Consider the following 25,158-nt stretch of genomic DNA (forward strand, 5'->3'; position numbering starts at 1 on the left):
TCTGCTATCTTTTCAAATCCGAAATTTTAAGTCCCACGCTCCTAATTTGCCATTTAAAATAAGTGTCTTATGCCTCATTTTGTATTATGAAATTATGATCCATTCCCTAAAAAAAATTTACAATTACTGCTGAAGCTTTTATTGAAGTCAAAGCCTTTTAGTTCAGTGTAGACCCTTACAATGACGCTTTAAGTTAAAATATCAATAAACATTTTTTTTAATTAAATTTCACCAAATTAAAGAGAATAGCCTAAAAAATTGTGGTAGTATCAAGTTTTTAAACCGAGTTCCTAAGATTACAGTGTCACTAAAAACGGCAATTTCAATTGATGTTAGTTAAGTAGGTGTTACACTAATTACTGTTGACATGGCTCACGAAATTAGTACAAGATTGTTGTTATTGCTAAAGGTGAGGTGCATTTTGTCTGAAATTTATTGATTTTAAAGAAGTAACTGGTACGTATTTTATGGATTTTTTCTTAAATAGTGCAGTGAAAAAAAGGGTGAGTGGAACGAAATATTAAAAAACTGACTTCTGATTATTGTTTAATGTTATTGGGAGGAACCCTTAGGAAAATAAGTTTTTTTTGCATATAGCTTGATTAGTAAATAAAAGCTTAATTCTCTAAAATTTAGATTTAGATATAATTTTTGGTAACAGTTTTTGACATTTAAGCAAATAAAAATGGCCAATTTAAGACTTTACCTTAAGTAGAATAAAATTGTAAATATTACGTTCTTTAGTTTTTAAACCTAAAACATATTTTATAAAACAATTCTAGAATTTATTATAGTTATGTTTAATTTATGTTGGCTTAAATGCTATACCGTCTTTGCTTTAGACACCTTAATTCGTGTTTTACAGCATGACCCTTAGATGGCGCCAAAAGTTATTCATATGCCCAAACAGGTAAAGAAATTAATATTCTTGAACTATTACGGAATGAATCTGTTCCTATATAAAAAACTAATGTAATGCATATATTTAATAACAGCCGTATAAAAAAATGTGTTCGGTATTTTCAATTTGTACTTGAAAAGAAAGTGATAATGTGCTCTGATATTCATCAAACATGTTGAGATATCATATTTACCAAAAAACAGTTTTAAAACAGCATAATAAATCAAAATAAGAGTCCTGTATCTGTGTCAAACGTCAATGCTGTCATTTTCAGCCTTGACGCAACGATGGTACTGTTCGTACTAAGCCAGCTGCATCTTGCAAGTATAAAAGTTAAGACAAATACGAGGATAACAAGAACCTACTAGGAAAGAAGGCTCAAACTACTCCTTGCCAAAAAAAAGCTTCTTATTCTCTAAAATTGTAGGTGAAGGGTGTACAAAACGACATAGTGTGGTAAAATGACATACTTATTATATGTACCTTGCTAACTCGTAAGAATATACGCATGCGCTAAATTAGATCATAAATTATTTACCCAACAGGTTCCAACCACTTCAGTTTGTCTCTGCTCACTAATGGAGGTGTACGCTCGATATTTCTAAATTTGTGGTGCAAAAATATTTTTCGCGCTTTGTTTAATTTGGTTATAATACTAGACAACATTTCGCTAGGTAAGTTGTTTTATTTTACCTGATTATTTAAACTATTTCTTTTAACATTTAGTAATAAGAGCTTTACAAGAGGAATAAGGCAAATATTAGAAAAAATATTTTTTTTGTTTTCTCTAGTCATGTAAAATGACATAATGCGTTGTCGGCTTAAATGACACAGTATGTCATTTTGCCCGACTTATAGAAATAATGTTTTTATTTGTTATTGCAGATTGTCATGCACCGATTGTACGAAAGAAAGACAAATAGGCAGTCGTGGAGTACAGATTCGATGTTAAAAGCCATAGAAGCGGTCAATAATGGTGAAATGGGCTGGTTAAAGGCATCTAAGACTTACGGGGTACCACAAGCAACCCTACGAAGACATGCTTTAAAAACAAATAAAACAATAAAGACGGGAGAAAAACGCCTCGGTAGATTTAAACCTACTTTTCCACCAGAAGTAGAACGGCAGTGAGTTGAATATCTAAAACTTCTAGAGTCAAGATTTTTTGGACTCACAAGGAAGGATGTGTTAAGCTTGGCCTGCCAGTTAGCTTTTAAAAATGGCTTTCAATATAACTTTAACCGTGAGAAGAAAACAGCAGGAAAAGATTGGCTGCGAGAATTCCGAAGAAGAAATCCGGATATAGCATTACGTAAGCCAGAGGCGACATCTGCTGCTAGAGCCCAGGCTTTCAACAAACCACAAGTTGCTCGGTTTTTTGAGATTCTAGAAAAGGTGATTAAAAAAGAAAATATCAACCCACTTAACATATATAATGTCGATTAATGAATCAGCACTCTCTACTGTGCAAAAGCCTCAAAAAATATTTGCAACAACAGGTCGTAAGCAAGTAGGAGCCATAACCAGTGCCGAAAGGGGATCCCATGTAACCGTTGTCTGCTGCATGAGTTTCAATGGTAATTTTATCCCACCAGCCTTAATATTTCCCAGAAAAAACATGAAGAACGAACTTACTGATAATGTTCCCCCAGGGACTCTTGGCATTGCTCAGCAGTCTAATTGGATGACTGGACCAGTATTTTTGCAATGGTTAAAACATTTTCAAAAGTTTACGAAGGCCTCATCAGACGAAAAGGTGCTTTTAATTGTTGATGGCCATTCCAACCATAAGTACCTTGATGGTCTGATTTTCTCCAAAGAACATGGTATTGTTCTGCTCTGTTTGCCTCCTCACTGCACCCACCGACTGCAGCCCGTTGATGTTTTATTCTTCGGTCCCTTAAAAACCTATTTCGATCAAGCTATAGCCAAGTGGCTTAAGGCACGCCCAGGCAGAGTTGTAATGCAATTTCAAATAGGTGCCTTACTTACTGAAGCATATAAAAAAGCTACCACTATTCAAAATGCAACCAACGGCTTTTCTAAAACCGGAATATATCCTGATGTATTTCCAGAATACATGTTTCAAGCAGCAGAGACAACAAATATTCCAGAATCTGAAGGTAATATAAATATAAAAAACACTCTAGCTGAAGAACCTTCCGCAGCACTATCTCTACAAACTTCCAGCGGGATGGGCAATTTAAAGGACGTAACTAATCTTCCAAAAGTAATCCCCAGTACAACAGATCAACAAAATAAAAGTTTACTTGCCGTTACTGTCTCCGATCTGAGTCGCATTCCAGTAGGACCATTTATCTCAGGCCAGGGAAAGAGGAAGCCGAGAAAGCGTCAGGGAACTACCGTGCTAAATTCTACTCCAAATGTGGAGGAAGCAAAATCAAGAACTACACCCACAGTCGAAAATAAAAAAAGAGCTGCAACTAAAAAGGTATTTGTTGACACTGACTCTGAATCGGAAAACAACCCATTCTTAATAGAAGACGACGAAGATTGTACTTGCATTTACTATGTGGAAGAATTTAAAAGGTCAAAGGCAAAGGAAATTTGGCTGCAATGTTGTTCTTGGTCGAAATGGGCACACGCTGAGTGTGCTGGAGTCGACAAAAAAACTAAGATGTTTATTTGTGAACTGTGTTGCGATAATTAATTTTCTACAGAAATTTTTGGCAATATTTAATAGGTATGTCATTTTACCCACCTAGGAGGGTAAAACGAACTTTTACCTTTTTAAATTAAATACCTCAAAATGAGAATTTCTTTTTGAGTTTTTTTAGTGATTTTTATTTTGGAAAATAGAGTAGAGATGCCTGTATTTTTTTGTTACTTTTGTAGAATTAAAACATTTTTTGTTCATAGAAAATTTTGATTTTTGAAAACCCGTTGTCATTTTGTACACCCTTCCCCTATGCTTCAAATCCTGCTGCTATATTCTTTTTATTACATGCCAGTGTAAGAGTAATATAAGAACTCACTATTATGGTATAGTGAAAAATCAAAGGAGACTTCTTCAAAGTAAAATTGATACCAGAGTTTATAATTACAAGTCAGGTCAGCTTTTACACAAATTGATCAAATTTCTTGCTTCCGCTTTAGATGTCCTCCTTTTAAGGGCATTTGCATCTAAAGGATTATTTAATTAGACCTTCAGTCAGACTGTAGATAAGGATATACAAAAGTTATCACGCCCTCATCTACTGTATAACATTTCTATAGAAGTTGCATAAATGGAGGAACAAAACGCAAATGATTGCAGTCATTGCAATTGTCTCGAATTACATAAATTGCAGTTTCGCGATGGAGGAATACAAAATAGTGACGTCGAAGTTTTAGAACTATCATCTTATTACGGTTGAACACTAAAATGCTACTCTATCATATGCTGAGGTTTAGATATAAAGCTAAATATACTCACTGAACTAGAACTAGAACTGGTTTTAGTTATTCTAGTGGGTGAGTTAATATGAACAAATGGAAAATAGACTGAAGAAATTCTTGAGCAATACACATACTGGAGAAATCAGTATTGAGATTGCCATATAACATTAATTTACTTTCTAGAGGTAGGGATTCTAGCAAGCTCAGTAATTTTTGACAGATTTCATGTACATCACCATCAGATGTTTTATAAATATAAACAATATAAAGATCATAATATCTATGGTAGACAATAGAAAATCCAAATGTTTTTCAGATAATAGATTATCAAATGTTGTTATTGCCGAGAAGTAATTGTTATTATACAATATTGTAGTACCTCCATAAGAGAAATGACTTTTATTAAATCTAGTTGCTATAGCATAATTGTGGACAAATCCAGGCTAATTTATATTGAACCTAATGCTCAAAATTATAATACCACAAGAAAATGGTACGAATGCTACTACGAGAATACTATCAGTGATATATTAATGTTGGAGGGCCACAATAATTATAGTGATTAGCCAACCAACTAACCAAGACTTTCTCCAACTAAACAATACTAACAGCAAACGATTATTTTTAACGCGAGCATTCAAGTTCAGCTTTTGCCTGAAGATATTTTTAATAAAGTATAGAGATGAAAACTCAATCAAGATAACCTTTTGATTTATCTTCAGGCAAAGATCACTTGCACCGGGCGAAATATAGGAATTGTCGAAACAGTGGGCTGCCAAGGCAGTTATGCATATAGGTCTTCTAATGGACCCGTCATGCCCCACCGGGAATTACCAGAGCCCAACGGCCTTAGAGAAACCGATAAGGCTCTCTGGTCTGAAGGACTTAAAGTCACTCGGTACACTGAAAGTATTTGAACCTGGCGCGCGTGAGTGCTGGGCACTCCTCGACTACATGGTCAACGGTTTCATCCTCCTCACAGAACCATCGGCATTCCGGATTGTCCGCAATACCGATAGTATGGAGATGGCTTCTTAAGTGCCAGTGACCGGTTAAAAGACCTGTCACTAGCCGAATTTCGCGTCTTTTTAGGCGTAGTAGATTTTTGGTGAGACAGGCAGAGGGCCCATCTATGTGCGCATTGGCCTGTCTCATACCAAGGGACTCAGTCCATCTTCGGTGGGTCTACTTGTCCACCAGACCCTTCATTGACGCGACCGCAACGCATTTGCCGATACCAACTATACTAAAGATACAACTAAGAGAGTCCGCTTCCTCATTACCTGCATGGCCTGCGTGGCCAGGTATCCAGACGAGCTGGACCCTGAAGCCAACCTGCACCAATTTTTTCAGGACTTTTATGCACTCTAGTACAAGCTTGGAGCTTACCTTTGCGGCCGTGATAGCCTTAATAGCAGCTCTGCTGTCCGAGCATATTGATACGACTGTATTGCGGTGTCCGCAGCTTAGGATTTTCTGTCCGCATTTTAATACAGCGAATACTTCGGCCTGGAAGACAGTGGCGTGCTCCCCCAACGAGTATGCCCTACTGGTATGTGGGATCCCACCACAAAGCCCTGATCCATCTGTTATTCATTCCGGAGCCATCTGTGTACCAGATGGTCCCCCTATTTAACAATGCAGGTTTGTTGGAATGCTGCCACTCCTCTCTACCTGCAATGTGCGTCACGAATCCCTCGCAGTCCACAGTCACTGGAGCCATGCAGTGCCCATCAGAAGGAGAGGACATTCCTGTATGGCCCGTGACTAAATTTTTGCGTGACCGGTCTCGCCAGAACGAAGTTCGCCGAGGAGGGCGAAATATTAAATTTAATATTTAAGTAGATCTTAATCATGTGAGTATGATCCACATATTAAATCACCACGACTATGATCGAGATAAGAAACTAATATCTAAATCATCCTCTGATCGTGGTCTAATAACTAAAGAGCAAAAACCATTTAGAAGTGAGAATGAGACATTTTGGAAAAATGCGCCTATAATTGGGAGAAGCAAAGTCTTATTGTCTGGAAACCCATATTGAAACACGTCATTTAGGTTATTATTATTAATAAATAAGATTTTATTAAATCGGTATCAATTGTCATAGCTAACTTTTCCTTCCTCCGTCACATTACATTTAATGGTATCTCTAAGTTGGGAGATTACAATTATAATAGTGATTCGGATTTACTTTCTAATTGTCTGGCCATTTCACTAATATTTTAATATATGACATTTAGCAACATTTAGCAACTTTGACCTCATCAGCAATGGTTGCGAATATTAAATATAAAAAAGGTCTCAAATATCCGTTAATTTATGGAAAATATTGGGGAGGAGGATAAAATTTATTAGGGCTTAAAAAAGAAACCATGTCTTGAGTTGGGACTCATACATTGATTGATTCAAATTCAATTTCAATTTAAATGCACCATCTGATCAAAGAGTGTGAAAATTATTAAAAATCTAATACCTGTTACCCTTGTTGTTACCTTTTAAGATACTTATGCTTAATAACACACCATTTTTAAAATTTATGCAAAAAAATAGACCTCCTTTTGTACTCCTGCTCTCCCAAATTCCAAAATCCAAACTCAAACTTCCTCATTCCATCCAAAATCTGTTAACTGGCCTATAATCGCTTTAACCATTTATCTAATTATATTAAAATTTGTTGATAAATTTCTCAACATAAAGTGAACGGATATGTTTGTTTATTATTGCAGCTGCCATTTAAATTACATATATATACCTATTTTTTATTCGAAAATAGGATCGTCTCGCGAACCCGCTCGGAATTGGATATTTTTAGAAAGTCGAAAGGTTTTATTACTCCTAAAAACTTCAGTCGCGTGTTTACCTTTTATTTCAACGTATTACGAAAATCTGTGTTTATAACAATTTTTTCTATCGATAGGTTGTTACCAGTTTTTGCTCAGTATGTATTAACGCTTATTTCAGGTTAATCAATACAATATAAGAAAAAAGGTATGAAGCAAGGTAGTTAAGTAAAGAAAATACGCCGTAATGGCTATTGAAGATGGGTACCTTTCCAGTCCGGCTAGTACCCCAGATACCAGTTTCGACGAGGAGAAGTTTCTGGTTAAAAGATTTCATGCCGCTGTTACAGACTCCAGGAGAAGAATTACTGCCAACAAAGGCAAGTGGTATTACGAACTTGCCAGAAATGTGCCTGTTGCTATTTTATGTGTCAGTCTTTTACAGGTAAGTTAGTCAATAGACAATATTTGTTTTTTTTTTAGTTTTTCTTACAATTATATATAAAATAGTCAAGCCTTACTTTTTATTATTTTTTACACACAAATCGCTAATTTTGCGCCTATAAAGTATTTTATAATATTTTCTGCTAAAATTTAAGTGTAACAATTAGGAACTTCATTAAAGGACATACATGAAAAAATTATAATTTAACTGATTTATTATAGCCTTTTTAAATCCACTTTTTATTATAATTTTCCATATTCTCTATTTCCTGATTTAATTGCTCTACAACCAATATCGATATCGTCCATCCGTTACCTGAAACACCTTGGTTAATTTTGGGCTTGATTTCTAAATGCGTCTCTTTATTCAAGTGTCACGCATAATAGCTACAGTTTATATTTAAGTTTAGCTGTTTATTTAATAAATAATATCTGTGATATATTTAGTATTTTTGCACACAATTCACCGTTTTTAATGCTTACGTTAAGAACTCATTGAGCGCTAGTCTAGGTATTCCAAGCTTCTTGGTAGATGCATTATGATGATCAACTAATTTTATAGATTCACCCCTAAATATAGATTCTTTTATTTTCATTCTCTGTTCTGCTTCTTAGTCATACTTTAACTAGTTTTAACCATTTAATCTCTTCATTACGTGAATTGCTTTAATTCTCTTGTAGGCTCTTGGTTTCGCACTCTTTGTCCAAGTATAAGTTCTATAATCACAGATTACATTTAAACATTATTATTATCAGTCAATTTAAGTCTTTTCTGCTCTTCACTGTTCTCTGTCTTACTCACTCTGCAGCTAGTATGTAATAATTCTATTGATATTATTTGTTCATCACGTACATAACTTCAAATCTCTTGTGGTACTTTCATTCTTGAACTATCTGGCAAGTAGTATCTGTGATTTGAGGTTCTCAAACCTTCTTTGTAGATTCTACGTTCCTCATCATCCTCAATCAGTCCTTTAAAATTTACATCTAGAGCTTAATGTAGATTTCGCTGTTAATACTCTCTTTTCTCAATCCTAATCATATTGTAATCTATTTAAAGTGATAGTCTTGATGTCATACGCCTATCAGCTTCCTTTTGGCTAATTGATAATGTAATTTTCAGAGTTTAGGATTATAACTACTTTAGTTACTGGGTAGTATTTTAGATATGAATCAAAATACCAAATACCCTGAAACAGTTTCTCTAGAATACATCTTAATGTAGCTTGGATCTAAATTTATCCAGACTTTTAGATTCCTTTTTATTTTTGATTGACATTTCATGATAATCTATGCTCATTAGAGTAAAGTGGGGCAAAAGCACGCAGTTAATGTTTGAACTCCCCTAGTTTCCACCTTAATTAAAAAAAAAATTAAAAAACACAAATGGATGAAAGCTTCAAGTCAGTACTATAAAATATCTGATGGAAAAAATTTAAATGTAAATGGTTTTAAAGTTATTAAAAAAAATATGACAAAATGTCAATTGCGTTCTTTTGCCCCAGTAGGGGGGCAAAAGCACGCATGCCGTGGACATAAGTACGCACCTTGTTTTTAAAATGAAACTTCTTTTTATTGTCAATTTAACATTGCATTTAACAAAAACTAAAAAATATTTCACAACATACGAACTTATAGCTAATAGAAAACAACTTAAACTAAATAACTCCTGAACAAATAATAACAAAAAATAATGAAACATTAGAACTTGCTAATAGCAACTACTTAAAACTTTGGCTTAAACACAATGGTCATATTTAAATGCACCAACGCCTTCATAAGGAGAACAATCTTCATGCCACCATTCCTGGCAATAATTGCACTGAACCCAATCATCGTTGGGAGTTTCCAAAAATGATTCCTCACAACCAGGACAAATGACGTCTTCTGTTTCAGCGCTTTTTAGAGTTTCTCTAATTTCTTTTTTTTTTTCAAACGAATTTTTTATTTTTTGGTTTTTAGGCTCTGTTTGTGTTTTGGTTTCAAAGACATTTCTTTTGCCTTTATTATTTTTGTTTCCTTCGCGCTTTTTTACTTCCTCCTCCAAGGCGTCTTTAACAGGTGTGTTAGTTATTATTTCTGATTTTTTCCCCTTACTTTTTCTTGTCATAGGGTCCTTTTTTTTAGGAAAAGGCAAAATATCGGAGAAGCGATTATGTTTTTTGTCATTCCTTGATTTTTCAGATGCTATTGTTGCCAGTACATCAGCGTTGGTTGATGTAGATGGCTGTAAATCAGTAACTGCAGATGGTTTTTGAATAGGCTCTGGAACAACTTTTGATGTAGACGGTTGCGGCTGAGGTGACTGATCATTAATCTCTGATTGTCGGAATTCAATTAAAGATTGTAGTAAATTATTTGAAGTTGATGGCTCCAAAATATTCTGAGATTTAGAAGGCTGAAGGACAGAATCTTCTGGTTGAGGTAAATTTTCCTGCGGTATGGATTGTTGGTCAGTAACAGTTGATGGTAAGAAGTCTTCGTCGGTAAATACATCAGGATTGTAAGGTACGATTCCACATTTTTTAAAGCCGTTAATTGCTTTTTCATGGTACCCACAGTTTGGTATGCCTCTGCAAACAGTGAAGATATCTGAAATTGTGTAACCACTTTTCCCGGATTACTTATTAAATATCGCTCACATGCTTCAGCAAACTTGTCTTTTAAAGGCTTAAAAAAACATCTATCCAGCGGTTGTGTTTTTTGGCTACTGTGTGGCGGCAAAGACAACATATGAATATTGTGATTGCGGGCAAACAAAACAGCATCTAGATACAAATGAGAGGAATGATTGTCTAGAATGAGAAGGACCGGGTTCTCTTCTGATGGCTTTACGTGTTTTGTAAAATGCTCCAGCCACTCCAAAAACAGGGGTCCATTAATATATCCAGAATCTGATGTCAATACCAGAGAGTCTGGGGGGCGCCATTAAGAAGTTCTTGTTTACGTCTTTTTCGAGGAAATATTATAGCTGGAGGAACATAAGCTCCAGATGCCGACATGCAGCACACAACATTGACAGTTTGTCCTCGATCAGCAGAAGAGACTTTGCCGATTAATTTTTTGCCTTTTTCCGAAACGACTTTGGGTGTTTTATTAGGAACCGTTGACAGACCACTTTCATCCATGTTAAACATTCCGGAAACCCCAAATTGGTGCTTCTCCCAGAGAACTTTAAGGTTTGAAAAGTATCTGTCCAGTTGTACTTTATTAAAGCCCATCATTCTGGCTACACTGGTCTTTGATGGTGTTCTTAGAGACAAACGGTGCCTTTCAAGAAAACTGTAGGCCCAATCCTTCCCAGCCATCTGTTTTTCACGAGGAAAAGGATGATTTATGTTGTTAGCTTCAGCAAACTGAAAAGCTATTTGTCGCAAGCTTTTAAAAGTTAGGCCATAGAATATTTTTTCCAGAGTTCATTATCAAGTTCTATCGTAAATACCTTTTTAAATCGACCTAACTGCTGAACCCCACAATCCACTTTTAGTCGCTTTCTTAGGCCACCTTCTGAAATTTCTAATTGCGAAGCAGCTTGGCGCTTGGATAAACCATTTTGGATCAGCTCCTTAGCTCGATTAAGAATTTGTGGCGTGATGGGCGTGCGCTCTGATTTTCTTTTGTAGTCCCTAAAAACAAGAAAATTGGTTACAAAAATTCATGGGGTAAAAGTACGCGCGAACTTTTGCCCCACACAGCCGTGCGAACTTTTGCCCTACATGCACTTTTTTATGTTTTATTTTTTTTTCAGTGTAAATCGACACAAGCACGACTCACAACAGGTGAATATATTTGAGATTACGATTGGGCCTTTATAACAAATAAACGTTGTTATCGTAATTTGCACTATAAAAGCATAATATAAGAATCTGTATGCACGAAAAATAACATCAAAATAGCAAAAAATAAACTTACCTCATTTTCTCCTTTCTGTAAAGCCAAAAAACTAAACTGGTACACTTTAAGTTGTAGCAAGATCTGACCCTTAAATCGCGTGGAGACAGACTGATCGTACATGCACTCGGGCCGGACATATTAGCACTGCGTTCTTTTACCCGCCGTGTGCTTTTGCCCCACTCTACTCTACATGCATTTTATATGTCTACCTAATATCAATATTATATTAAGTAAGGCAATTTCTTATAAGTTTTAGGATTTTGTAGTAACTTTTTATTTTATATTCAGAAATCTTACTGAATTTTTAGGTTCTTTCTGCTAATTGAAATATTTGAATTTTTTAAGGATTTTCTTATATATTCCACATATTTGTTATATTTTTTATTTACTTCAAGTATTTGACGTCATGTTTTATGCCTCTTAGTTATTTAATCTTATTTTAGGTTTCTTATTCTTCGTTTTTTCTGAATCGTTAAGGACGTTTATGTAAAATGTAATTTTTTTTTTAATTTCGAGTAAGGAACCTAGAAATTTGAATTTTAGAAACCCAATAAATTCGCATATTTATCTGGAGAAATCTTTCAGCGCCTTTATCTAATTTTGTGTTTTTTTTTAATTGTAAATCAAAAATGTAATAATATCCATAGAAGTAAAATGTATTTAATATTTTCTAGATACTATTTCACATATATGCCACCTCGTCTCTTAAGAAATACTTACGGTTCGAGCCTAGTAAACGTCTAGAGCTATGGAGGTACGTTACTTACATGTTGGTACACGAAGACTGGTCTCATTTGGTACTAAATGTAGTCATACAATGTATTTTTGCTGCTCTTCTGGAAATCAATCAGGTAAGAAATGCATTAAACTATATATCGCTCATTGGCAACTATAGTAGCACAACTCAAAAAGTGAAATATTTAAGTAAAATGACTTTTTAAATTTCATTGATTTTAATTAGGTATTTATTTGTGTGATACCTGTGCTGACGAAATTAAAGTTTGCAAATTTTTAACTGAAACAATAATATTGCGGCATATACATGTATGAAGAATAGGCTATTTGGATAAAATAAATAAAACAGCACGATAAGCAAAGCATACCTAGGCTTTACTTATAAAAATATACAAAATAAACTTTTTATTCTTTCCCTATTATAACTAGGCATTTTTATTCGAATGTTAACCCTTCATAAAAGTTCTATGACTCTTATTTATTGCATTTGTTCGTTATAAAAACATAAGATCATCGTATTTTTTTTGGCGATTGGAATAGCTAAAGTGTAAGCTTGTTTGAATTGAAAGTTTGTCAAACCTACTGAACTGACCGATTTTCTTGTTTGTTTTTCATTAGTAATTTTGACAACTTTGAATTCATCGTCCTTAAAAGAGGTTTTATAATAAAAGCAGTCAAATTTTCTTTCTCTACCCTAAGTATTGAAACATCAGAAATTTTAAAGTTCTCTCCCAAAGTGTTTTTATTAAAAGTAGAACAGGTTTGCTCTGTCAGATTTTTTAAATCCAAAAAGTCTGAATGTGCTAACTCAAACACTTTAAATGGGGTTCCTCTCTTTTTAGCTGTTTGTACTAAGCCTATATACTGTGATGGCGTACAAATGGGGCCAGATTTTATTGCACGTTTTATATGTTTTTCTATTACCGAGTGAACGCTATCACCTTCATTTTGGGTGTGTCCAGTTACTAAATATTTTTGAGTAATGGATTTTATGTTGTAATTGGCCACAGCATAAAGAAAAGTAGCAATAATAAATTTATTTTTTTGTTGCCCTGCACAGTTATCGGAGTACAAGGTAATTTTCAGCTAATTGCTTTTAGCCATCTCAGCTTTTTCTTTGAGGTACTGTAGTAAACATGTGCCTATCTCAGCTGGCCCTCTTTTTCCCTCGGGCTTATACCACATATAACAATTAACGGATCCTTGTCCTTTTTTTGTTATATCACATACCGTAAAATTATACGTAGATAGTTTCGATCTATAATAAAACGATGATACTAAACTTATCCGTTTGGTGTTGGAAGGGAAGCCTGTAAATCATAACAAGCCACTTGAAATAATGAAGAAATTTTGCCTTATTCCATGGTGTTCTCCTCTCTACTTAAATTTTTTTCATCAATGTGACGAGTATAATCTACTTCTAAGGCTTTTTTCTCATCCTCACTGGAGTTTTGGAAGGAAACGCATGTCTGACAGTGATCCTTTTTAGGAGAAAAAAAGGCAATATTAAATTCGTAATTGAAAATATGCGTATACATAGTAAGATTAGCAAAGGGTTTTCCCTTGCCTTCACAATCTAATTTGTAATCCCGATAAAGTTGAGCTATGGTTTTGCTCCCTTCAATGTAAACCTTTTCAGAATGGGCTCGCACACTATTTTTAATCTCTGCAGGAACCTCTTCATGATTGGCATGTTTCCCTCTATTATCGTCTCCTAAAGTACCGTTCTTTATTTTAGTCTTTACCGTACGTATGCAGCGGCTAGTAATGCCCAGAGTAGCTATAAAAACTGCTTGCATACTCTTATTTTAGTATCGTCTTTAAGAAAATAAAATGCGTGGTTGGTCGTTCTGCCATTACTATCATGGGTATACCTATATTTAGGATTAATCTCTTATTACAAGCTGGCTTTATTTGCCTCCTTGGCACCTCTATTCCTTTACCAAGAGTTTTATAGGACTGACCGCTATTTCTTAACCGCTTAGCACACGCTTTTTTCCATTCAGTTGGTTTCGCTTTCCTTTTTCCGGTCTTTTTTATTTCTACTTCGGCAACGGCTTAATCTGGATCATAAACATCTTCTTCTGATGAGCCAGAAGATGATGAATCTGCTGATGACGATGAGCTAGAAGACGTAGAGGAAGAATCATCCCTATAATACGGATCCTTAAGTGAACAGTCCGATGATTCTTTAGGATCAGAAGTATAACTGGACTGTGAGAGGATCTCTAATACTTCCCTATTCTGCAGGTGTTCTGAAAAAAAAATACAATAGGTGTTTACGTCTTTGTAAAAATTTAAAATTTTCATTTTTAGTTGGCTTACCATCGCCATCGGGTAAAAAACCTAAACCTTCAGAATTTAAGTTAGTGAGGTCTGTGAAAACTGTATTAGATATTTCCGGCTCCGGTTCTTCACACAGTATTTTTTCTGTTGATGACGATACCTCAATCTTTTGTGCTATCTGTTCATTTTCGAAGTAATCTATGATCATCGGCTGCTCCGAGGGCTGCTCTAAGGTGTTATTATCTGCAAAATATAAAATCTAGAGTTTAGTAAAATACATCTTACTAGTTACGTTACCCCTAATGTATCCATTATACTACAGAAAGATTACATACATAGGTGATAAATACAAAAATAGGCTTCAAAGTCATAAATCTCATAGTCAATATCGGAATTCACAGCTGAACTTGCATTACACACTTTCCACTGAGAATCGCCTCCATTGTCACTAACTTTCTCCAACTTAAAATTTCATTATTGGAAAATATAAATAAAAAAATAATTTTAAAAAATTTACCTGACTCCTACTAGTGATAACATTTTCTTGCCTCGGGTGCCTTCCAAATTGCTCAAATTAAACACTATTGTTTTAGCAGAGACGAAACAAAATACAAAACCAACAGAATTATTTACTTCTTTAATTTAAAAAAAAAAAAACACAAAAAAAGTTTGCACTATACTGGCACAAATCAAATAAAATTATTAAAAATATGGTCTATATAGGCACAACTTAAAAAATTAAATACGGCGTATGGTCTATATTGGCACAATTCAAAATGTGTCACTATTGCATTAACACAAATATAAAATAAAATTAATTATTTTGCACTATACTGGCAAAACAAGAAAAGTGTTACTATTGCCCGCTAACAGCGATAGATATTGTGCCACTGTTGCCATGGCTAGGAGGCATGATTTAAGATGATGCTTTAGTGACCCTTCTGCCATCTGCCATTATTGCCGCCGTTGAGCGATATGTGTTTATATATATATATATATATATATATATATATATATATATATATATACTATATATATACTATATCTGCCATTATTGCCGCCGTTGAGCGATATGTGTTTATATATATATATATATATATATATATATATATATATATATATATATATATATATATATAAACACATATCGCTCAACGGAGGCAATAATGGCAGATGGCAGAAGGGTCACTAAAGCATCATCTTAAATCATGCCTCCTAGCCATGGCAACAGTGGCACAATATCTATCGCTGTTAGCGGGCAATAGTAACACTTTTCTTGTTTTGCCAGTATAGTGCAAAATAATTAATTTTATTATTATTATTATATAATTATATATATATACTATATATATATATATATATATAGTGCCAGTGTTTTTAACTTTCCAAACATTTTTTTTATTTAAAATTATTTTATATATAGAAGAAAGTATCACAGGCACTATTAAAAATATTTACTACTATTGCTATTAATTTCTGGAGCAAATTCCTAGTTTGTCCAGAACTGGTTAATTTGACAAGAATGAATAATGTGAGGCTGCATTTACTTACTTAGAGATTGACTCATATTTCTCCATTGACATACCCATTTCCTAAAAATGTTATCACCATTTGGATTTGTCATTGGGCATTTGTGATTATTGTGCGTGATATTGCAACTTTAGACATTTATTTGGAACCTAATATTTATTGTTTGGATGCAAGTTAACTCCTAGAGCAGCAAGAGACCTATGTTTCATTACCTGTCATAAAATATTAGCATTATTCAAAAGATGTAAAATGTCTGTAGAATAGTAATAACTTGTGCAGCCTCATTTCTAAGAAATTTAAGATTTTTATTCCGTAGATTTACTTGGGTAGATTTACTTGGGTATCACAGGCACTATTAAAAATATTTACTACTATTGCTATTAATTTCTGGAGCAAATTCCTAGTTTGTCCAGAACTGGTTAATTTGACAAGAATGAATAATGTGAGGCTGCATTTACTTACTTAGAGATTGACTCATATTTCTCCATTGACATACCCATTTCCTAAAAATGTTATCACCATTTGGATTTGTCATTGGGCATTTGTGATTATTGTGCGTGATATTGCAACTTTAGACATTTATTTGGAACCTAATATTTATTGTTTGGATGCAAGTTAACTCCTAGAGCAGCAAGAGACCTATGTTTCATTACCTGTCATAAAATATTAGCATTATTCAAAAGATGTAAAATGTCTGTAGAATGGTAATAACTTGTGCAGCCTCATTTCTGAGAAATTTAAGATTTTTATTCCGTAGATTTACTTGGGTATTGGGTATAACCTGTAGTATATAGCCAATATCCCATTTTTTTTACTATTGTTCTTAGGGTGGCATTTAGCGATATCTTTTAGATAAGTACGTATCCCAGGTTGCAGGAAAACGACCAATATTCTTGATTTTTCTACAAATAAGAGTTTCTTCGTTCTTTTGTAATTTCTCCAAGGTTTGGATTAAGGATAAGCAGGATTTGTGACCAGTGCTATATGATCATCACTCTTCAATGCAATACAACAGATATTCAGCTTATGACAACTAAGGTTATAGTTGTCCTTTCAAAATCGCCTAAATACTATATGTTCTTTATTTCAATAAAAGCGCAAGATTTCAGTGTTTACTAAAACATAGTTTTCTATAGCATAGTATTGAAATGATCGTAGTAAAAAGTATTGATACATTTGGGAATCGTGTAAAATATCTCGTAAATTGCCACCACGGCTTTGTTGGCTTATGCGTACCCTTTTGATGACATTTTCAATAACGGTATTATGTGGTGGTGTTTCATTGCTACAGAGTGTAATTCGGGCTTTGAATGCCTTGCTAGTTGCAGGCTTTTTGACATAAACCTGTGACAAGAAAACGCCATAGCCAGAAGTTAAGACGTTAAGGCCAATTCTGGTCACTAAATCGCAAAATGACACGAGGAGCAAACTCGTACAAGATCGTCAATATTTCACTGGAGGTATGACATGTAAGACCGTCCTGCTGAAATCACATGTTGTCAAGATCAATAGCTTCCAAACGATTACTTTACTTTCTTCGTTTTTGAAGAGAAACGGTCCAATTTTTCCTCCAGATAATGCACACCATTCAGTGATAATATTATTCCCCTTCAATAAAATATAATAAGTTACTACTCTATAAAGAAATCAATATTCAAAGTTTACTTTTTGAGTGTACATAACGTATATTAGAGAACAATGCAACAATGTCGCAACGCCGCTCAATCGCATTGTTAATACTACTAACACAAGGAATCTTTACCAGTGACGTCGTCAATGAAAATTCCCATTTTTTTCCTGTTGTTTTTATGGTAGCTTTTAGGATTTTTTTACGTCAGTACATACAAAGCGTTCGATATATACTAAGGTTATATTTATAGGACCAATCTTCTTGTGACCAGTGTTCTGTCTTGGCATTTTGAAGTTTTGTTCGTCGTATTTGCCTAAAATATCGCGAAAAAATAATGAATTTCCCATATTTTCCAAATTTGATACCGTGCTATTTACCTTGCTACACCAAGAAAAATAATCTAAGACCATCAGTGAGATTCTCACTGCTAGTCAGTAAGATATCTCACTAACATAGGGGACAACAATATGATCTAAATACCACTATTAGATTGATCTTAATACCTTCGTCTCACTAACCATAAATAGACGACTTTATTAGATATATCTTAAGATCATCAGTGGGTCATCTTAAAACCACCAATAGCTCATCATAAGACCATCTTAGATTGGTCTATTATTCATATTAAGATAGTCTAAATAATCTAAATATGGTATTAGTTTAGGTTCTAATAAAACGCATTCGCCATTAACCCATTTACGCCTACCGTCCTTTTAAACGGCTTTCAAAAAGAAACCTGTATTTTTCTGATTTAGCTGACGGTTTGAAGATGTCGCCAGTGTCACATTATGTTTAGTTAACATCTTAAACAAGGTCAATCGCGATCGTTAGGATTTTGTTAATTTTTCGATCGATAGTGACGAATAAAACACGCTGTGTTTCCAGTAATTTTGCAATGATTTGACAAAGGTAAGATATGTTAAAACTCGTTAATTTTTTCGTTCTTGTTTTGATTGTTTTTAACAAATAACTTAACATACTGACCTTTTTATATATTTGTGGTTATGTTTCACACTTTTTGATCAATCCAGCAGCGTTCAATTAAACGAGTCCTTTTAAAAGGACGGTATTTTTTACAGGTATTGGAAAAAGCCACTAACCATGGCAGAAATCTTAGAGGAACTGGAGAATGACTCTACGTCGGACATTCCTACAGGCATTACAATTTTTCCAGCAGAAAATGCCAACGGAAACTGCGATACCGATGAAGATTCTGGGGCTGAAGACGATGTAGTACCAAATAATTTACCCGGAGTGCAACTAAGGGCCCCGGCGGAAATTGAGTTTGACGTAGAAGATGAAGACGGCTGGGACAGTGATGACGATCTACTACTGTCCACTTTTATTGAAAGGCGACCTAAACACATAAAGACGTTTGACTATACTCTCAATAAAGATTTAGAGTCTACGTTTATGCAATGGCAATCAGTTCAAACTGCACAAAGCAATCGTTCCCCTGGAAATATTTTCAAGCTGTTCTTTGATGAGAACTTGGTAGGAGAAATTGTTAATTTTACCGATATTTATGCACAGCAAAAAAAACCGCCCCGGTAACGTTACTGCAGACGAGAAGTACTGCTTGATAGGGGTGTTAATTGTCAGTGGATATACAACTGTTCCAAGGCGACATATGTATTGGCAAAATTGCAACGATACCCAGAATAAACTTATATTAGCCGCTATTTACAGAGGTAGATTTCAATTCATAATGAGTAATCTTGATTGCAGTGATAATACTTCCCTTGATAAAAAAGACAAGTACTCTAAACGTCGTCTTCTTTTTAAGAGCCTAAATAAAAAAAAAATTAATTATGCCCCAGTTAAAGAGAATCACAGCCTTGATGATGGCCATGATGCCGTATTTTGGGAGACATAGCGGTAAGCAATTTATTCGAGGCAAGCCTATAAGGTGGGGGTATAAATTTTGGGTAGGTACCCTACGCCTTGGGTACATTGTTTATTTTGATCCCTACCAAGGTGCGTCGATAACAATTCCGGACAAATATAAACACCTGGGTTTGGGAGCGTCAGTTGTTCTCCAATATGCAGATGTTTTACAGAAAATGCCTTACTAGCCCTTTCACATATTTTTTGACAATTTTTTAACATCTTTGTCACTTCTAAAAGAGCTAAAATTGAGGAACATCAAGGCAACTGGTACTATACGTGAAAACCGGATCCCACAATCTCCATTTAGCAATGCGGCAGTTCTGAAGAAAAAGACACGAGGTACATTTGAATGGGGTGTTGCCGATAATGAAATCGCATTATGCAAATGGAATAACAACAGCGTTGTTACTTTAGCCACCAATGCATGTTCAGTTTTGCCAGTAAATAAGGTCAAACGATTTTCACAGGCTAAAAAAAAGCATGTTTATATAGATCAGCCTCAATTGATCAAGGCATACAACGAAAATATGGAAGAGGTAGACTGTAGTGACCAAAACATAAGCCAATATAGAGTTTCAGTACGAGGTAAAAAGTGGTATTTTCCGTTATTTTCCCACTGTGTAGACATGGCCTCACAAAACTCGTGGCAACTCCATAGGAATAATGGTGGTACTCTTGACCAACTTCAGTTTAGAAGGGACCTAGGGACACAGCTGCTCGTAACGTACAGGAAAACAACTAAGAGAGGACCTTCGAAATTGCCAAAAACTGCATTCCAATTCTTACGTTACGATAGACTAGATCATTTAGTTACATATCACGAGAGTCAGCGGAAATGTTCTGTGTGCCACAAAAAAGCAAATTTTGTGTGCCAAAAATGTGAAGTTGGTCTTCACCCAAAAAACTGTTTTGTGGAGAAAAGTTTAAGTTTTAAGTAAGTATTTTGCTAAGCATTTTGTCAGATATATAAACATATTTTTAAGTCTTTACTTATTTTTCTAATAGTAGCCCTTTATCCTACCGTCCTTTTAAAAAGACCGCCGTTTTTTCCAAAACTGGAAATTGAAAAAAAAAATCACAAATTTTTTCTCGACTTATGGGACCTTCTATTAACCGTTTTTAAGAAAAAAATATACAAATTTGGAAAAATATAGTTTCAGGGTCAAATGGGTTAATATTGTAATTTTTAGGCCAGGCTAAATCAACTAATATTAAATGCGAACAAATTTCCAAAAAAAAGCTCGGACCCACCTATTTTGTCAAAAAAAAATACACTTTAGCCAACCAAGCCACATTAACGTGTGTTGTTACGATAATTGCATAATTTTTGCTGGTAATTAGATATTCGTTGACCTTTATTGAGATATTTTTAAATGAGATATCTAAAGATTGCATTTTTCTCAGTGTGAAAAACGATATTAGTCGATGAAAGATAACCTAAATGTCACCCAAATAGCTATATTCTATTATCCTGAAGAACATCTGTCTTAACGATTTAAATCATTCATTTGACATCTTTCTTATTTGAGCAAATTTAAAGAAAAGCTGATTTCTGCTGTTCTTTTATAAGAAAAAGCACCTAATTTTTTCAGAGATTACAATCTTGATTCCGAGTAAGATATTGTAGCATTTTTACCGTTAGATAAGATATGAGTTAAAATACTCGATGTATAATTATAGCTAATTTATTTATTATTTATACACGTACACACTAAACACGACCACTTATAACTAGTAAAAATATTAATTTACACTGTATTTATTTACTACTATTTATATTGTCGAAATTAAAAATTGCGCCAATATTCTGACTGACTTAACTTGACTCTTGACGGCGTGAGCTGCTTATATTATACAGATCACAGTTCCGGAAGATTCACTATACGTCTCTATAGATGTCGCCCTCTTGTGTCACCGCGATAATTCAGGAATGACGAAGTACAACTGATATTTTCGACGTTTCCAATATCATTACAAACCTTTAAAATAGCTACAGCATCAATAATAAAAATTTCATAGCGAATTTGGTAACAAAATAGTTTCTCAATAATAGGTATCTGCTGCAAGATATTGTATAAGGCAATTGATTGAGCGACATCATTTTTATTATCTTGTAGCCGTCACTCTCCACTGCTGGACAGAGACCTGTTCTAATGTAGAAGGTTTTGGCATTAAACGCCGTGCTTGTTGACGAGTATTTGTAGGAATTACATTTCCTCAGTTCCCTGATGCAGTTATTAAACTATTACAAGGTTACCCTACCCATACTTAGTCGTCAGAGCTTTGTCAACTATCAAGCAGGAGGTATCGGTTAGTTTTAGACTACCGCTCGTGCATCTTTTAAATTGCTTGATATTTTGGTATCAATCCCATACACGTCTTTTTACATACTTGCCACATAAATCTATACGGCATTCCAGATTATCTAAAATAATAAGATTCAATATCAGTAAAAATAGTTTTAGTTTAATGATAATATAGTTTGATGTGTTTTAGGGCCGCTTAAGAGTACTAGCAATATACACCATTGGAGGCGTAACAGGAGTTTTGGGAGCTGCCTGTCTTCATTCTGAACTGATTGTTGGAGCCTCAGCGGGGGGATATGCCTTATTGCTTGCCAATGTAGCTGACTTAGTTTTAGTAAGTTTATTAAAGCCACTAGTTCTATCATAAAGACATGTAAGCCATTGAATTTATTATTGAATTAGTATCATGTTCTAAACTTATTTACTAGAAATATCTCCTTAAACTTTACTTGAAAAAGTTCTTTCAGAATTTCTTTTTTTTTTGTAGAATTTCGAGACAATCAAGTACAAGATCTACAGATCCATATCCATCACTACGCTAATCCTATTTGACATTATTTACGACATTGTTCATGTCACGGCAAAAAAAGAACCTCAAGTCTCCTGGCAAGCTCATTTCTTCGGAGGACTGACTGGGATATTTTTAGGTTAAATTTTAAATAGAATTTTGATAGAAATAAATTATATGTTAATTTTAGGTTTAGTTCTGTTTAAATGCCAGAAGCCAACAAAATACCGAAAACCCCTCTTCTACATCGGACTGGGATTTTACACGTTATTTGTCTTCGGTTTTATTGTTTTTACTATTCAAATTGTTAAATGTACTCCAAGTGATTTGATTCATTATAAATATGTTTATTTTTGTTGAAGGTGTTAAATGTAATCATGCAGTTAGTTACTTAACATTTATCTAATCATTTTAAATATGTCATTACAGCTCTAGTGAAGTAATTATCTTTTTATACCATTTATATCATAAGTAATATAGACTTCTAATCAAAGTAAATATCATCAATGATTTCATATACTGATTTTAATAAAAATTCAAAACTCGTTATTTAATGAACATCATACTCATATTTAAGCCCACAAAACATCAATTACCTCTTAACGTATAATTAAATGTTGGAATTATATAACGAATAGCTCTCTGACCGTATAATTAAAATCTATCAGGCTTCGTGGCTATAATTTTCCTTGTTGTTTTACACTAGTAGGTTACTAGAGCAGCTTTGTAAAAAATAGGAGGTCATCGTTCTTATCCATTTTAGTATTTTTATATTTATTTATTTTTTTTAACAATTTAATTTTGACGACCTCTCGTCAGATTTTACGCAAATGTTTCATTTACCTCACTTTTATGAACTATGATGAACTTAAGAACTCTTCTTCTGCCTTTGAAAGCTTCTAGAATGATTGCCTTAAGCAATCCTATTCAATTCAGTACACTCTGGGAGAGGTTTAAATATCTTGTTCTTTATCCTTGAAAGAATATATATTGGAATAATAATTTCACTGAAAAATAAAACGTTTTGCCAATAATAGGCTTTAATACTGGCCAGCGTTTTTCCTATTAAGTAATGGTAAATAGCAAACTGAGTGTGTTTTCACTTCTCGAAAAGCTTTTCCAGTTTCTAGGCTACATTTAAATTTACTCCGCAAATTGGATTGAAGAACAAGAAAAAAAGAAAAAAAGTTAACAAATCTACCCTATTTTGACAAAACATTTCCAGTATACGGGATGTTTTCCACTATTCCGACAAACATCAAAGACGTATTTCTTCGATCAAATCAAGCAAATAAGTTTCTATATATCGTGACCCACAAAATGGTCTTTTATGCCTGATTCTTTTATATTCCACTTTGCTTATACATTCTTCTTCTCCTTCATTTGCTATCTCATGTCTTTGTCATGAGCCCTGGACCTACCTGTTCTTTCATTCAATTCTTTCTTATCCTCTCCTACTACTCATTCTCCTCTATTGACTTGTTGACAATGTGCATTATCCTATAGTCTTCCTCTTTCCCTCTCTACAGTAGTTTGGAAAACGGAGACCCAGCTTAGAATCAGTTCTCTTTTCATTTCTGCCAGTTTAAGCACTAACTTAACTTATTTTATTCATTTCCATTCAACTTCTACTAGTCCACCTTTCTTGACCACCTATGTTCCCTTTTCTTGTATAAGATCATCATATTTAATCCTCAGAATTCCTACACTCATTCCTTGAATACTATTTGATACCTTGACCCATACCTTCAAGCTTACTTCTACTCTCTATATCTTCTCGTACAACTTCTTTGTGTGCGTGATAAAGTGATTCCAGACAAAGATAGTGTGGAGACAAGAGTGGTGTGTAGCTGTCCTCATGGAAACCTTTTACTGCCATTATACCGGACAGTCTTGGTTGGTGATCTTCCAAGAAAGAAAAAAGCTGCAAAATGTTACTGTCTTGGTGTCGCAGACTGGTATAGTAAAGAACACATGATGCACTGATTAAAAGTTACAGTTAGTGCAAGAAAGAAGGCTTGGTGGTAAATTCTATGTATGTATGCCTTAGAATTGGGTGTAATTGCCCCGGGGTAGGAATACCATAGGGAGTTGCTCTCTGATTGTTTTGGTTAGTGTAACCTTCTAATTTCAGGTAATTGAATTATATGACAAGAAGTTAAGCTAAGTTTTTATATAAACAACGATCTAAGGTATAATACTACTAATTCAATGAATATTCTGCTGGATCTGCCGCTGATCCGCAGAATATCCATCATCAAAGAAATTGAAATAAAGGCAGTTGGTGCAGGCTCAAAAGAACAAAGATAGACTGACACATGGAAATTAGAGAAAGAGACACTTATTTGTAAGAATTACAGATGACGAATACCGGAAAAAGAAGTCTTCGGTTAAAGGATACGTGATCTACTAAAAAGACTATTACCAATGGGCCAAAAATCATCTCATGATTGAGCAGATCGCGATGGTTCGTGATGGTTCAGCAGATCGATCAGTCAATCTGAGGAAATGGCTTGGCAAATGAAGACTCCTAAAATTTAATAAATATTATGTAGATTCTCTTTAAAATTTCCTAAACGTAATAATATCATGTCAGTCTCTTATTGTGAATAATGAACTTTTTGTTTCTCATCTTGATATCTTCTAAGTTACATTATCATATTTTCTATACCATCGTCGTTAAAGTAATACAATGTGAATGATTTTGATGTCCCTTGAATAAACTTATAAATGTTTCAAAGAAATTCTGCTAAATGTTTATGTGTTCTTAAAAGTAAACAATGTCTTGCTCATTTAAATTGAAACACCAACTAGGTTTCGCTGCTTGAATACTCTTAAACTAGTAATGATT

The 25,158-nt window shown here is 34.2% G+C and overlaps 1 protein-coding gene across 2 annotated transcripts; it reads left to right on the forward strand.

Moving 5' to 3' along the window:
- The first annotated feature begins 347 nt into the window (after nt 1-347).
- Nucleotides 348-22,810, forward strand: LOC126746137 (protein rhomboid). Of its 2 annotated transcripts, none has more exons than XM_050454260.1 (6): nt 348-456; nt 7,266-7,529; nt 12,097-12,273; nt 21,990-22,133; nt 22,287-22,446; nt 22,498-22,810. In XM_050454260.1, the coding sequence occupies exons 2-6, from the start codon at nt 7,332-7,334 to the stop codon at nt 22,665-22,667; spliced, it is 849 nt and encodes a 282-aa protein (XP_050310217.1). In that variant the 5' UTR covers nt 348-456; nt 7,266-7,331; the 3' UTR covers nt 22,668-22,810. The 2 variants fall into 2 exon arrangements, with proteins under 2 accessions (XP_050310217.1, XP_050310218.1); XM_050454261.1 differs by lacking the exon at nt 348-456 and adding an exon at nt 485-503.
- The last annotated feature ends 2,348 nt before the right edge of the window (nt 22,811-25,158 follow it).

This window comes from Anthonomus grandis, chromosome 17, assembly GCF_022605725.1.
Source record: "Anthonomus grandis grandis chromosome 17, icAntGran1.3, whole genome shotgun sequence".
NCBI classification, from domain to species: domain Eukaryota; kingdom Metazoa; phylum Arthropoda; class Insecta; order Coleoptera; family Curculionidae; genus Anthonomus; species Anthonomus grandis.